This window comes from Magnolia sinica, chromosome 8 (assembly GCF_029962835.1).
Source record: "Magnolia sinica isolate HGM2019 chromosome 8, MsV1, whole genome shotgun sequence".
NCBI lineage: Eukaryota > Viridiplantae > Streptophyta > Magnoliopsida > Magnoliales > Magnoliaceae > Magnolia > Magnolia sinica.
The window spans coordinates 68,517,204-68,531,538 of record NC_080580.1 but is presented as its reverse complement, the minus strand read 5'-3'; the positions used below and the strand labels follow the sequence as shown (position 1 = coordinate 68,531,538).

Here is a 14,335-nt window from a genome sequence, read left to right as displayed (position 1 = left end):
CTGACCCTTGATCGCAACTCTAGGTTTATACTATATGTCAAACTCGCTCAGCTTGATTTCCTATTTTGCGAGTCATCCTGAAGCTTCTAGTTTTTGGAGTATTTGTCGCAGCAGTTGATCGGTTATAACGATAATTGAATGAGCTTAGAAGTATGGCCATAGACGTCGGGATGAAACAGCCAATGTAAGGGCGACTTTTTCTAGGGTCGGATATCTCATTTCGGTTGGGACAAGAGCTTTGTTGATGTAATAAACCAGAAACTACTTTCCTTCGTGCTCACGGATCAAGGATGAGCTTACGGTAGCATCGGAAATTGCTAAGTATATCAACAGCGTTTTGCCTGGCTCAAGCTTGAAGAGTAAAGGCGGCAATCCCAAGTATTCTTCAAGCTGTTGGAAGGTTGTCTCGCATTCTTTAGTCCAATTTACCATCTGTCGACCCTTCAACTGTTTGAAGAAGGGAAAGCACCTATCCGTGACTCGGGACACGAAGTGGTTTAATACTGCGACCCTTCCGGTCAACCTATGAATGTCTTTGATTGTCTTAGATGATTTCATGTCGAGCAAGGCTTTAATCTTCTCAAGAGTTGCCTCGATCCCTCTCTAGCTGACCAAGAAATTGAGAAATTTGCTTGAGCTTACGCTAAAGGCACATTTGCTTGGGTTCAATCTCATTTGGTACTGTCGAAGAACGAGAAACATCTCCTCAAGATCAGCAACGTAATCTATCGCTCGGCTGCTCATGACGAGCATATCTTTGATATATACTTCCACTGTCCACCCTATTTGGCTGGCGAACATCTTGTTGACAAACCTTTGGTAGGTCGCCCCTGCATTCTTCAACCCAAATGGCATCACTCGGTAACAATAAAGGCCTTTGTCAATGACAAAGGTAGTTTTTAATATATCAGTTGCATGCATTACAATTTGGTTATAGCCCGAATAAGCATCCATAAAACTAAGTAACTCATGCCCCGCGGTGCTGTTGACTAACTGGTCAATCCTATAAAGAGGGAAACTGTCTTTTGGACAGGCTTTGTTTAGGTCAGTGTAGTCCATGCAGACCCACCACTTCCCGTTGGCTTTTTTGACCAGGACAATGTTGGCTATCCAATCGGGATAGTACACCTCCTCGACAAACTTGGCCTTCAAAAGTTTACTCACTTCTTCCTCTATTATAGCATATCTCTCAGGGCCGAGAGCACGCCTCCTCTGTCAGACTGTCTTCTTGGTTGGATCGATATTGAGGCGATGGATGATTACTGAAGAGTCAATGTTGGGCATATCTTCATGAGACCATGCGAAAATGTAAGAGTATTGTCGCAGTAGAGCGATGAGTTTTTCTTTCAATGAAGATGTCAGAGACGAGCCTATCTACACTGTTTTGGATGGGTTAGAATCATCAAACGGGACTGGGATTAGCTCTTTGATCGATTGACTGCGCTCGAGAGATTCGTTGCGAGGATCGAGGGACTCAATTGCTGCTACTTCGGATAGAGCTTTCAAAGCAGTGGCATAACATCGCCGAGTATCATGCTAGTCCCCTTTGATGATTCCGACTCCCGATTCGGACGAGAACTTCATGGAGAGATGATACGTGGAAACTATAACTCAGAGAAGGTATAATGAAGGTCGGCCAAGAATAGCATTATAGACTGACGATTGGGTAACTATGAGGAAGTCAATCATGACCGTTGCTTGATTCGGCATGTCCCCGGCAGTGAGGAAGAGCTGAATGGTTCCTTCAGGGAGGACTTGTCCGCCTGAGAAGCCAATCAAAGGGGTTTTCACGGGCCGCAGTGTGGACTATTCAATACCCATCTTGTCGAAAGCCTGAGTGAATAACACATCTGCAGACGACCCTAAATCAATGAGGACATTGAAGACTGCGGTTTACTATAGTGACAGTAATGACCAAAGTCTCGTTGTGGGGTTGGTGGATCATCAAGTGTCCTCTTCGATGAATGTCACATTATACTTTTCCAGTTGTCTCTCTTTTGAGGGTCAAGCCAAAATCATGATCTCAGACTCAGGCCAACTGATGCTTCTCGCATGATTTTTTCGGGTCTTATTCGAGTCGCCTCCGCCCTGATGACCACTGAAAATAGTCTAGATTTCTTCCGTAGGTCGGTTATCATCTGGGCGTTCTTCCACATTCATGGTCCTGGCTCCTTGGTATACGTGCTCACCAAGGTGGCCTTCTTGGATGAGCCTCTCGATTTCCTTCTTCAAGTTGTAGTAGTCGCTCGTGTTATGTCAGTGATCCCAGTGGAAATGACAATACTTATTTCTGTTTCGTCGATTGAGATTGCCACGCAGTTTGTTCAGCCAGTTGGTGAAGTTCTTGCCCTTTATTTCCATCAAGACTTGCTCCTAGGGTTTGTTGAGCGGAGTATAGTTTGTGAACTTGCTGTCAAGTCGTTTGCTCGACCTACACTTGTCTCGTGGCCGATCCTCTTTCTGTTTTTTATTGCACTACAAGAAATTGCCCTTTTACCGACGAACTTATTGCCGATGAAATAAATTTCATCAGTAAAAAGGACTTTCCCCGATGAAATATGATTTCGTTGGCAAAAGATTCTCGCCAAGACCGAATATGCTCCCGCCACCATTTACAACGATGGCCTAGAAACTTTTATCGACGAAATTAATTATCGTACGTGAAAACTATTTTCCCGACGAAAATTTTCATCGATAATGGGTGTTTTGAATTTTTTGATAAAAAAGAAAATTTGATAAAATTTTATTACCGACGAAAATAATTTCGTCCGTAAAGGTGTTTTTACCAATGGACATAAATCGTTGGCAAAAATCTGATAAAATGTTCTTACAGACAAAATTATTTTCGTCAGTAAAGGTGGTTTTACCGATGGACATAAACCGTCGACAAAAATCACCATATTGAATTTTTTGAAGTATCAAATTTTATTACTGACGAAACTAATTTCGTCGGAAAGGTGTTTTTACCTACGGATATAAATCATCGGCAAAAATATGATAAAATGTTATTACCGACGAAATTATTTTCGTCAATAAAGGTGGTTTTACCAACAGACATAAACCGTCGGCACAAATCGCCATATTGAATTTTTTAACATATCAAATTTTATTACCGACGAAACTAATTTCGTCAGCAAAGGCGTTTTTACTGACAGACATAAATCGTCGGCAAAAATCTGATAAAATGTTATTACCAACGAAATTAATTTCGTCAGTAAAGGTGTTTTTACCTACAGACATAAATTGTCGGTGAAGGTGTTTTTACCTACGAAATATTTCGTAGGTAAAAGTTTCATCCACATTTTCTACCTACGAAATAATTCGTAGGTAAAAGTTTAAACCAAAGTTTTTACTGACAAAATATTTCGTAGGTAAAAGTTTAAACCACAGTTTTTATCAATGAAATGCTTCGTCGGTAAAAGTTAGTTTTACCAACGACACATTTTGTCAGTAAAAACTGTGTTTACCAACGAAGTATATTGTTTTCTCCTACCAAAAGTAACATGTTTTGCCGGTGATTTTTTTCATCGGTAATTGTTTTACCATTGCCGACGAAGTAATATTTCTTCGGTAAAAGCTTTTAGCTACGGTGTTATCGCGACAATCTTTCCGACGACATATTTCGTCGGTAATAATTATTACCGACGAAAAATGATGAAATAACGATTATTACCAACGAAAAATGATGAAATCACGACGAATTATATCGTCGGTAAAAAGTGCAATTTCCAGTAGTGTAAGTAACGTGTCATAGTTCTCCTGCTTCTGTTATTACTGTTATCTATAATTCACTCCTTTTCAATTACTTTGTTTATTAGTTATTATTGTATTCAAAGTTATTAGTTTATTATGAATGTCCATGCAATTTATTAAATTTCCAAATAACAATTCCCACTGTTTTGCTCAATTATAGCCTGTCCTCGTTGTATTCTTCTAGTTACAGCTAGTTGTGCAATTCTCCGGTTTGAGTTGTTCCGCCATATGATGGTTTTTTACTTCTTTTTTCCTTTACTAATATATTATCTCGAAGGTAAGAAAAAGAAAAAGAACAAAAGAATGTAAGTGTTTGTAAACGAATAGGTTGGATTTTAATTGCCTTAAGGACATGTCGGATTTTACCCTCTCATCCTTGTCTCCTTCTCTCTTTGCATCCATGTGTGGCTTGCACATGAGCCCATTCGACAAAGGCAATGTGAGGCTCTATTATGATCATGTAATATTAAAATGACTTTTTAATTAGATTAGTGAAATGTTTGAAAATTTGAAAATCTGCACGCTTATAGTTATAAAGTAATTGCTTGAGTTTTAGCCACCTCCAAGATGGGTTGGATTTTATTAGCTCCTATGTGACAAGCTCACTTTCTCTTTTTGTTTTCAAGTCGTCCACCATTAATGGTCTTATCTTCCATTTATGTTTCTATTTACTTGCAGCCACATTCTTACTTTACTTGTATGGATTGAACTTGCAAGAGATTCCTGCAGCTGTAAGCTCCGTGGGGTTTATTGCCTGTATGTGTTATATCCACTTTGTTTATCCCTTTTGCCAGCTCATTTTAAGACATGAGACAGATCCCGTGCTCATGCAGACCACAAATAGGAAACGATGAGTATAAACACATGTACGGGTTTTGAATTGTTTCGGTCTGATTTTTCAGGCCTGAGCCCAGCTCACTGACACCTCTATTTGCATGTATACGAGCAGCTAGCTGGGTTTGATGAACATAGCCCGCGAAGAGTTTGTTCTTATCCTCGGGATATGAGGGATAATTAAAACAGTGCCGCTAGTCATTTTCGTCTAGGGCAGTACTTAAATGGCGGATTTCAACCGTCCTTCCTGTTTTGTGGTGGCCCACCCAATCCGCGTCCCTGGTCGGTCAATCCACTTAACTAGCTCCGCGTTTAAAATTCGTGGAAATGTTCCAACTCTAATCACGCGGTCCACTGTATTAGCAAGGAGTTTTCCTCGCCCTGAGACGTAGCAGATAAGGCAGTGAATCCAGACTGTCAATTTAGTAGGGCACATTGAGCGGATGATTAGAGCCATCAGTCTGCGAGGAGAGGATCATCCTTTAACATGGCCCATCAACATAGGACCCACAAGATGGACGATCTGGATACACCGCCTTGACTGTTAGATCATGCGGAGGTGCATTGAACCATGCATTAGGCTTTCGTTGCATGGTGCCAGCGGAGAATCTGGCCCATCCAGCCCGTTCATCTAGAAGTTCTAACGGATGAGATGATCAGTCGGTGAAGGAAAGTCAAGTCAACATGAATGCGTGTGGAAAAAAAACAGACCCTTAGTTGACAAGACGTCAGTCTCCAGTGGAAGCTCCTCGCAACAAGACGTTAGTGTACATTGTGAGTTCCCTACAACAAGACATTAGTCTACAGCCAATCTGGACGGTTGTAAGTCATTCATTGTAGATGGATTACAGCCCAAATTTCCCACTCATCGAATGATCTTGACCGTGGAGGTTAGACCACTGATCTCTTTAGCCATCCAGCTAGGACGTGGATTGTCGTGGCAGGGGCTCTGTGGGGCCCACTGTGATGTATGTATTTTATCCACGCCGTCCATCCATTTTAACATATAGTTTTAATGCATGAAACCCAAAATGATGCAGATCCAAGCTCAATTGGGCCACACCACAGGAAACAGTAGGGAGTAAACGCTTACTATTGAAAACTACTTGGGACCACAGAAGTTTTTGATCAAGATGATATTTGTGTTTTCCCTTCATCCAGGTCTATGTGAACTTATGAACATGTTGGATGGAAAATATATAGCACGGTGGGCCCTAGTATAGTTTTATTGAGGCTTGGATGGAAAATAAATATCACGGTGGGCCCTAGTATAGTTTCATTGGTGGCCTCATAATCACCACTGCTTCCTGTGGTGTGGCCTCCTTGAGCCTTGGATCTGGCTCCTTTTTATCTAATAGCTTAATGATGATCTTTTAAAATGGATAGACAGCGTGGATAAAACACATGCATCAAGGTTAGCCCCACAGAGTCCCTTCCAGGACTCGGTCCTGATAGGGGAAGGGTGGAATTGGCGGCGTCCACACAGTTGACGCTAAAGACTACAAATTAAGTGTTTTTAACAGTAAACCAAGGAAATCAAATGATAGATTACTAGACAAGAAGATGGAGGAGATTCAGACTATAGAATGTGGAATCGACAGCAGACATTTCGGCAATCCGATGCCATGGATCGGTGTATATATAACAGCAGCTTCTCTAGTTTGCTCACTTGCCGTGGCCGTCGATATCAGTAACGGGCTCCGCCTTCGAAAGCTCTGGTTTCCATGCAGATTCTTCTCGCTCAACCCCACTTCCTTGACCCTTCTAGCAATCGCAACGAAACTGCCTGTCGATCTTACCACTTCAATGCCCGAGGCTCGAGATCAGCTCACCAAGCTCAGTGGGACCGTCCTGATTTGCACCGCAATGGCTAACTTCATGCCATCTTTAGGAACCATGGAAGACTCCCAGGTGATCTTGAACGTTGTCCCGTTGGGAATTCTAGTCATCACGATAATTGTCAATGTCTGCATTGAAATGGTTACCGGCGTCATTTATGCCTTTCGTCTGGAACATAAGATAATCCTATTTTTCTTGCTAATCATGCTTCTGATTCTTTGTTCCTCTGCTTTAACGGTTTCAACCACGAGTCAGTTGCTAAAACAACAGTGCGAGTTGAAACACCATCAAGCTTCAGATGGGCCAGATGTTCAAGTTGAGACATCCACCGTTACGAAATTGAAAAATGATGTGAGGAAATATTGGATGATGGCCCATAGCTCTAGTCCTCAGTATGTTCTCAGTCGCTCCTTGATTGGCACCGCTTCGGGAGCTTTCTGTCTCTTGGGTGCTATCGTTCTGACGGAGGCATTCATCGCATCACTATATCATCCTTCAACAGTACTCTTGTGTCAACGTCTCATATATCCTTCAACAAGCCCTCCTGGAGTCATTGCTATTCAATCCCCATCAGATTACCAGTGGTCGACTAGGCTTGTCTTATTTTCTCAAGTAATTGCAGTATGGGTAGGAACTATAGCCCCTGCTTGTAGATGGTTTGCCGCCGTCAATTCAAGGGGCTTTCAGATAAAAACATGGAGTGAATTCAAAGGCAAGTTTAAGGTGGAGAGGTACTGGATTCAGAAATTGGTGGAATGGAAAGATAGCCCTTTACATTTCCACATCAAGAGCAGGAGCTGTCGAAGGTTCGTCTATGGCTTTAGAAATCTAATACTGGATGTCTGTCTAAAAATGCAAACTGCAATAGTCTTATTCAGCAAATCTGTTCGACTAACTTCTATGCTGGCCATGACTGGGCTCAAAATGCATGTGTCCTGCTTCCTCTCAATCCTAGTACGAGGGCAGTTCAAGTCCTCTGGGAGTGCTTCGAATGAGGAAACAGGTTCTTCTTCAAATACAGAGACATGCCTGAATGATTTCGTATTACATCTTGAGGGTGAGGAATAATTGGTTCATTTGATCATGAAACAAGGCTGCATCGACACAGAGAAATGGATCCGTAAAGGTAGAAAGAACCAATTAAAACATCTTATGGATCTTTTAAGCAAATCAACAATTTCAGAAGGCTTCAAGGGAATTTGCGATTTTGACAGCGACGTATTTCGCCCGGTAGGTTCAGAGGAAAGTCCTCCTAACCTCTGGGCTCTGACTTTGGTAACCCTGGTGAGTATAGCCATTGCAATTCCTCGCACGGACCGAGAACTGATCGAACCATTGCTACATGGGGTACATGAAGGCCTCCGTTGCATGAGATTCATAGAGAAGAAGCTGGATTTGAAAGGGCTGGTAAACATTAAGGAAGCAGCGCATATCATCTGGCAAGGTGTTGATCTTAACCATAAATGGCTTGATGTGGATCTTTCCACATTGATCCCTGAAGAGAAGGATCCCAAGAAAATAATCGGACGCCTTGCAGAGATTGGAAAGGATTGTGTTTTAGACTTTGAGAAGACCATGGCGCCTATGTGTGGAAACAAGAAGACTCTTAAGTGGACGGCCAAAGCATTGGCGGCCAATTCTCTGTATAGAATTTGTCAAACCATTCTGGATGACTATGAAAACAAATTTGGGTCAGCGGAAGAGCTGTTCGAATGGTTGTGTGTAACGATTTCTAATATATTGGGAGCCCGTCTTACCAACTTACGCATGCGATATCCATCGAATGCTCTTCCAGTGCCATCGAAGCAAAGGAAGATAGCATTGGGAAAGCAGCTTCTTTTCTTGGCGAAGCTGAAAACATATTGGAAACTCTTGGACACCAAGGGGTTCAAGATCTGGGTATTGATCAATGTGCCCATGTCGACGACTGGCATACCAGCAAACTGAAGAAGAACACATCACGCCTCCCTTCTGCAATTTCCAATGACAATATGTCTAGCGCTACTTCAAGTGAACTGCGTCTACCTATCGAGTAGGGATCAGAGAGATAAAACGTATATCATTATTCATGGCTGGCCGAGTCAGCCTCCTTTTTCTTCGACTGATTTGTTGAAGTGTTTCTATTCTAAGCTGTTTCTCGCAGAATCCGGGTCTCCTCAACATTGGCGTATTTCTCTGCCCGGGCCATGAACTTGGCCAGAGTGGTTGGTGGCACTACGCCAAAATTGTGAATTTACGACGGACCAAATCCGTCGTAAAACCAAATAAACGATGGATTTCATCCGTCGCTTAGTCTGTCGCTGTTTACTAGGTCTTTTTTATTTTCGACGGATAAAATCCGTCATTTAATCTACGACGGATGAGGTCCGTCACATAGTAGCGACGGATAAGATCCGTCGCAAAAAATAAAATACGTCGCTAGAAGTCGAAAAATACGTCGTCATTAAAATATTAGCGACGGATAAAGTCCGTCGCTAATATGGTAGAGCGACGGACCTCAAATTCGTCGTTTTATTCAACGTTCAGAAATTAACGACGGATTTGGTCCGTCGCTAAAATATCTCTGATTAACCAAATAAATATCCGATTTTTTTTTATATTTTATTTTTTAAAATCTTACACCTGATAGTCATTCAAAAAATAATTCACAAGATTGTTTAACATTCACAAGATTCGGCTGAATATGAAACTGGACTAAATATCAATGTGTTTGGATGCTCAAAAGGCCTGAAATAGAAACTGATCTAAATATATAGCAAATAGCCAAAATTAGGTCAGCCACTGATGAAATAAGATGATGTAAAGAATATCATTTTCCCTGAAAACTTAACAAATGATCATCATAATTATGTCCCATCAATTAAAATACAAATCCAAGAGATGCAGGACCTCCTTACTTAAAAATGGTCCGATGTATTTGTTGCCTATCAACCACCCTTTACAGCAAGTCCCTCTTTTGTCACCTGTTGCAGTAACAAAAATCACAAGAAAAAAAAAAAAAAAAAACATTTTCTTTCAAACTTTGATTGTAGAAGACAGATTTGAAAATAAAATGAGATCTAGAGTTTCACAATGTGATGGTAAGTAAAGCCTCATACATATCATTTATTAGTAGTCATGTTTTGTCTATACCTGCCGTTTATATATTTTTTCCATAGTTCCCTGTGCCATCAAACGATATGCATAAACTGGTTTTGTTTGCCCATACCTGCAAGAAAGCAATACATTTTAGAAACAAAGAACAACAACGAGAAAACTGCATTCCAAAAGATTAAGCATTAATTTTTTTTTAGAAAATAAATATCTTGATTGTGTCATACCTCCAAACCTGAGCCTGAAGATCATAAGTAGGGTTCCACGAACCATCAACAATGATTACATGGTAAGCAACGTGAAGGTTGATGCCTCATCCCATGATTCAAACAACTCCAAGCAACCTAGCCTCCTTGCAGAGATGCAACTGTACTTTACCACAACTTTTGCAATATTGCTGCTCTCCCATTCTTAATTGGGTCCACCATATTAAGCCCATTCTTCAAAATAGAGAGACTTAGAATTAAATAGAAAGAAGAAGAAAAAGAAGAAGCATCATTATGCAGATTTATACCTGCAAGGAATCACCAACAATGACAAAGGAGTTGTGGTCAGGTGGGATTGAAACCTAGCACCCATCACTCAGAGAGATTTGAAGGTTACAAGGAAACTACTCAATTGAGCTGCCTTGCCACCATATCTAATAATTTATCAATCTTATGAAAGACAATGGAACCTAGGACAAATCAACAAAGATAAGAAACAAAGAAGAGACTCAGGCTCATCTATAGTTTCACATCTTAGAAGTATAAGTAGACTTGTAGCTGAATGGACCCTAGTTCCTGTATACAATCCAATTAGCTCAATGAATCCCTCAATATCGCTAGCTGAAAAAAATCGAAGTTACCTCCAACATAATAACTAACAATAGAAATAATTAGCACCACAGTTCAACATCATATTTGTTGTAATGCTTGGGATGGGCATCATTTTCTAGCACACAATCATATCAAATGGACAATGTGAAAATCAATTTGCATGTATAAAAATGGAGCAAATAAAGGAAACCATTTACCATTTCAACTTTGACTTCCTGTATACCAGCTGCCAACCTGAGTGACCTAAAGCAAAATAAGGAAGACCATAATTATCATCATTTAAGCCTTATCCCAACTAATTGGGGTCAGCTACATGAATCCTTTTCCACCATCATTATCATAACTTGCTTTTGAGTACTTGTCACTTACCACATCAACCTACATATCAGCAATCATGGACCTCAATTGCTCGGCAACAAAGTCCTCTGAAACATGAATTCCCTGGTTATAACAAAATAACTCCATTAGAAAAACCTTATTTCAAGATGAGGCATGAGCAAAAATTGAATAGCACTAAGGAAATTGAATAAAGATAAAGAATAATTGATAACATCTTATAAAAGAAAATTCTTTGAAGAATGATTGCATACTGATGCAGAAAATTTTCTAAATTATATCAACAAAATAACACATAAACCTTGACTTCAAAGAAAGAAGAAAAAAATAAATAGAAATGCAGAACCAGCTTCGTGAATTGGAGGAACCGAAAGGCTAAAAGAAATAGAATTTGACATCATGTGGGGTGATGCCTAACCTTAACTTGGGTGAGCAGTTTGTCAGGTAGAGGACCACCTGAGTAGTAAATGAAATCAAGAAACACATCAACTGCTCCAAGCTCCAGTCCTGTAAGTAGTATCTTTTGAATGAGCTCATATGTTGCCTTGGAAGTGTCATAGTAACACTGGAAGCCACCCATCAAAACATTCATGATAGCCACAAAGGAAAAGTTTTAGTAAATTTGAGCAACAAATTTATATCCAAACATGGCAGCACAACTTTTATATAAAAGCCAACCCAAAATTGCTGAGAGGGGCTGCATATATATGAGAAAATTCCGCGCATGCATGTTGAAAATTCCACAAGGGAAGATCCCAAGATAGATGAAGCAACAAGGATTGAAATCAACTAATTGCAACAGATCTGAAATGTACATACAACTTTTTAGAAGAAAATTTCTACAATGGAAGATCCCAAGATAGATAATTAAAGGCCAGATAGAAAGATAATGGAAAGACGAATGAGAAACAATACATTTGTAAAATAAATGAAAGTAAGCGATAATGGAGAGACAAAATAGTTGATGCGTAATTGTAAATGGTCCATAATCAGGGGCAATTCAAACTGGAAAATGTAGTGGTGTTGGCAATTTAGGTAACATTGTTGTGTCAGAATATTTCAAAAGTATGTAGGCTATTGCCTATCAAAGGAGACTGCAACTTATTAGGACAAGAAATAAACACAATAGCTAATGGCTTATGGTCGAATCCAGCTGATTTAATTCATGGAAACCATTGTTCCCAATGTTGTCATAATTGTTATTGTTGTTATCATATTGCAAATTATAATCAGTCTAATCATAAGATTTTTTACTCCAATTTTCTTTATAACAAATTGGAAAAAAGTTTAAAATTTTTATAAATAAATAAAAAAGAAAATCATCAATCATCCACTTTTTGTGAATATGCACCAAGAAAAGTAGTACTAATCATGGTATTATCAATTGAATAATTGTGTAGGGTATAGTTGTAAGTTAATAAATCTGTCAATGTGTCAAGTTCAAAACAATCAACCCATTGCACATTTACATGTATTCATCTATAAATGTAGAATGCAAAAAGGAAACAAAATATCTAAAAAGTATCTGCACATGTGCATGTGAACGAGCATATCTTTTTCTTTTTTCAGAAAGCAGCTAGATAAAATCCGCAAGAATCATCACAACACAATGCCATGCACGCATACACACACACATCTAATAAAAAAAAATTAATAGAAAACAACTGCATAAAATTCACAAGAACCATCACAATAAGATTCTGTGACATAGGAAGGGCAATGAAATTAATTAGCAAAAAACATGCGTGTATAGCAATGCAGACTCTACAACATCTCCCTGCCAAAATATATGACACATGAAACAGCATAACATCAGTAGTGTTCCAGGACAAAACATAAAAAGGCAACTACATGTGATTCTTATATGGAGCAATGAAGGCGAATTTTTTTAATCAACTGTAATATTGGGGTACAGTTAAAATAGTAATTCCCACCACCAAAATCGTCCAAAGTACATACAGGTTCCACCCTGATATTTATATGCCTTTCAATCTACTTACATGATTTGCCACACTGGGATGAATGGATTCCCCGAAAATCAGGATATTCCAAGACTCATCTTGGCCATATATAGTAAATTTAGCATGATTTGACACTATTCCTTGTGGTTGGCCTTGATTTTTGGGATCCATCGTGAAAATTAGAAAGAGAACAGCAACAGAATGTTAAAAAATAATAATAATAACTGTAAAATCAGAAAATCCCAATTTGTAAAATCAGTAATTCCCCAATTTTAAAAGTCCGCAAATCCCCAAAATCCTAAAATCCCTAAATCCCCAATTTGGGGTCCACAATCAAATCTGTAAACCCAAAAATCTCCAGATCCTGAAATAAGGGTCCACATTCAAATCGGGAATCTCCAGATCCATGAGAGAAATACTTTCACCTGTGTGAATTTGATTTAACCCGAGCTTCAAATCCACCTTTTCCATCAGGCGAGTCACCAGATTTTCACCATGAAGAGAGAGAGGAGAGAGAGAGAGATCGACAGGAAGAGAGAGAGGAGGGAGAGATCGACAGGAAGAGAGAGAGAGAGAGAGAGAGAGGAAGGAGAGATCTGTAGGAAGGGAGAGAGGAGAGCGTGAGAGAGAGGGATTGAGACAGGGACTAGTTAGGGCGCCGGCCCTAACCAGTCCTCAAAGCTCAAACGTCGATGTTGTGCTAAAGGAGGCATGCTCACCTACGCACCTACGCACATGCACACCTTTTCACACGTGTCATGGGTTTTGAATCCAAACTGTCCATAAGATGTAGAATCCCATGAAATCTTAGGGAGTGAATTTTTACCCTGATCTAAGATTCTTGTGGGCCATAGAAAAGAGAAATTCAAATTAAGGGAAGAAACTGTTTGCATTTTTCATGGCCCACCGAAGTCTTGGTTCAAAGTAAAAATTGATTCCAGGAGGTTTTATGAGGTTCTGCTTCATTTGTACCATTCAGATTTTAGAGACTCATCATGTGTGATGAGTTCTCAAAAAAGTTCGTACGTAGTCCGTGTGAACTGGTTAGCAGGTGAGCGTTCCGCATGCTAAAGCCTTTCCAAATAAGTTCCTGCGAAAGGATGCTGGGTGGGGCCCACCACCATGTTAATGGAAAATCTACTCCGTTAATCCATTTATAGAGATCATTTTAGGAAAATATACCAAAAATTAAGTAGATACAAAACTCAAGTGAGCCACACGAGATGAAACAGTGGGGATTCAGTGAGAACCGTTGAAACATTCTTATGGCCATAAAAAGCTTTGTTTCAGGCTTTTTTTTCTTATTTCTTTTGTATTTTCACTTCATCCCAGTGTTAATGACCTTATCAACAGTTTGGATGGCATATAAACAGCATGGTGGAGCCCAAGAAGTTTTCAACCATAGGTATTTGTTTCCCCACTGTTTCCTATCGTGTGACCCACTTGTTCTTTGAATCCAACTCATTTTTGGTCTCTAATCTTAAAATGATATCTAAAAATGGATTAACGGAGTAGATTTTCTAAACACATGGTGTTTGGCCCCACCCATCATCCTTACGCAGGAACTTCACGCCAAGGGCTCCTTTCTCGTCCGTCATTCAAAGTGGCGACCAGCCATGGCTGGTGGTCGGTGCTTTGTGGGCCCACATAACGTAAGTGTTTCATCCATGCCGTCCAACTATTTTTCCAGATAATTTTATG

The 14,335-nt window shown here is 39.8% G+C and overlaps 2 protein-coding genes across 2 annotated transcripts; both read left to right on the top strand.

Annotated features, from left to right (window-relative positions):
* The first annotated feature begins 6,150 nt into the window (after positions 1-6,150).
* Positions 6,151-7,494, top strand: LOC131254299 (uncharacterized). The gene has a single exon (XM_058255291.1). The coding sequence runs from the start codon at positions 6,151-6,153 to the stop codon at positions 7,492-7,494; it is 1,344 nt and encodes a 447-aa protein (XP_058111274.1).
* A 15-nt stretch (positions 7,495-7,509) lies between these two features.
* On the top strand, positions 7,510-8,373 carry LOC131254298 (uncharacterized). The gene has a single exon (XM_058255290.1). It carries the CDS (start codon positions 7,510-7,512, stop codon positions 8,371-8,373), a length of 864 nt encoding a protein of 287 aa, XP_058111273.1.
* Positions 8,374-14,335: the final 5,962 nt, after the last annotated feature.

Coding starts and splice junctions, on each gene's coding strand:
- LOC131254299 (XM_058255291.1), top strand. CDS start 6,151: ATGGAGGAGATTCAGACTATAGAATGTGGAATCGACAGCAGACATTTC.
- LOC131254298 (XM_058255290.1), top strand. CDS start 7,510: ATGAAACAAGGCTGCATCGACACAGAGAAATGGATCCGTAAAGGTAGA.